At 52.3% G+C, this 1,362-nt stretch overlaps 1 protein-coding gene across 1 annotated transcript; it reads right to left on the bottom strand.

Moving 5' to 3' along the window:
• Positions 1–8: 8 nt before the first annotated feature.
• Positions 9–1,105, bottom strand: LOC103907168 (chromodomain-helicase-DNA-binding protein 4-like; the record flags this gene model as incomplete). The annotated part of the gene is made up of 3 exons (XM_009289280.1): positions 9–500; positions 621–796; positions 910–1,105. Coding segments are annotated over 3 exons (390 nt in total), but the record flags the coding sequence as incomplete, so codon positions are not given.
• Positions 1,106–1,362: the final 257 nt, after the last annotated feature.

Here is a 1,362-nt window from a genome sequence, read left to right as displayed (position 1 = left end):
TTTTTTTTTGTTTGTTTTTGTCTTCAAGCTGCTTATTAGTGGACAAGTCCGGTCAGTTTTTGTATTAAAAAGGATCTTGATGGAGGTAGCTTTGTCTCTGTCCTGGCTTTTGCTTGGTCTTGCCTGCGCACTCATTTCAGTAAACAAACTCAAAATAAAATTAAAAACAAAAACTGGAATTCCAGGCGGAGGCAGCGAGCAATGCAGCCAGGTTCTCCGTGTAACAGACATGGCGCTGTGGCCTCCAGTCACTATATACAGAGTCCATCATACATCCCCCTCTCTCCTAAGCACACTCCTTGCTCCAACGGGCTGGCTGCAGAGGAAGGAGTTTCTTCTCCTCCCAGAGACCTGCGCAGCAGCTTCCATGGAGGGAAACAGCACCCAGTCAGGAATGTCAGGCAGAGGGGTAGAGTGTGAAGGGGTGGGGTGGGGGGGTCACTTCAGCTTGGCCGAAAGGTCAACAGCACTGGGCCGGGGACTCACTGCTGCTGGGCCACCTGTAAGGCAAGAGAAGACAATCCGAGACTCAATGCCTGGTCAATAGACCCTGGCTTTCCCTGTGGAGGCCCCGCTCCCCCCCTAGGTAACGCTGCTTACTGACCAGAGAGGGTACGTACTTGTTGGGGAGGTGGCGGTGGAGGGGGCTCACTGCTGCGGTTGGCCAGCCGGCTGAGGATGTTGCGCTCGGACATCTGGAGGCGCACTGCCACAGGTGGGATACGGGCAATGGTGGCAGGCAAACGAGTCACATCTGCCTTCATGTCACTCAAAAGTTCCTCCAGCTGCTTCAGAACTGGAAGAGAAAGGGACATCTGTTCAGAGGGGAAAGGGACACCCCACAAGGGAAGAGACAGCGATGCTAAATGCTAAACCCCTATCCCACCCTTGTTTAACACGCTGCATTACCTTTGTGCAGCACGGCATTGGCTGGTTTATTCCCGGCCATTGACTCCTTGGATAGGTGCTGGTGGCTCTCAGCCAGGCATTCCACCTCTGCAAAACGTGTGTTCAGAGCCATAGATGGATGAGTTGGGTCTTCTGACATGTTCAGATAGGCAGCTCGCCGCAACTGCTCCTCGATCACCAGCGCTTGCTCCAGGAGCTGCAAGATGGGGCAGTAATGAGAAAGTCTTGCAGCAGTGGCCTGAAGAGCAGCCTGTTTGCACCCCCAGTCTCTCCTGATCCAGTTCTCCACTATCTCATGAGGTGAGATTCTGCATCTGAACCTCCTTTCACCAGCTTCTGTTTATATGGAGTAAAGCCTGAAGAGCCCAAAACAATTAAGGGCTCCATTAAGCTAGGCCAGGTACACAAGAAAACCAGGCTACATCTAGTTTAATAAATCCTCTAGGATTCTCA

The sequence above is a fragment of the Aptenodytes forsteri genome, unplaced genomic scaffold, assembly GCF_000699145.1.
Source record: "Aptenodytes forsteri isolate BGI_AS27 unplaced genomic scaffold, ASM69914v1 C13590023, whole genome shotgun sequence".
NCBI lineage: Eukaryota > Metazoa > Chordata > Aves > Sphenisciformes > Spheniscidae > Aptenodytes > Aptenodytes forsteri.
This window is presented reverse-complemented; position numbering and strand designations above follow the sequence as displayed.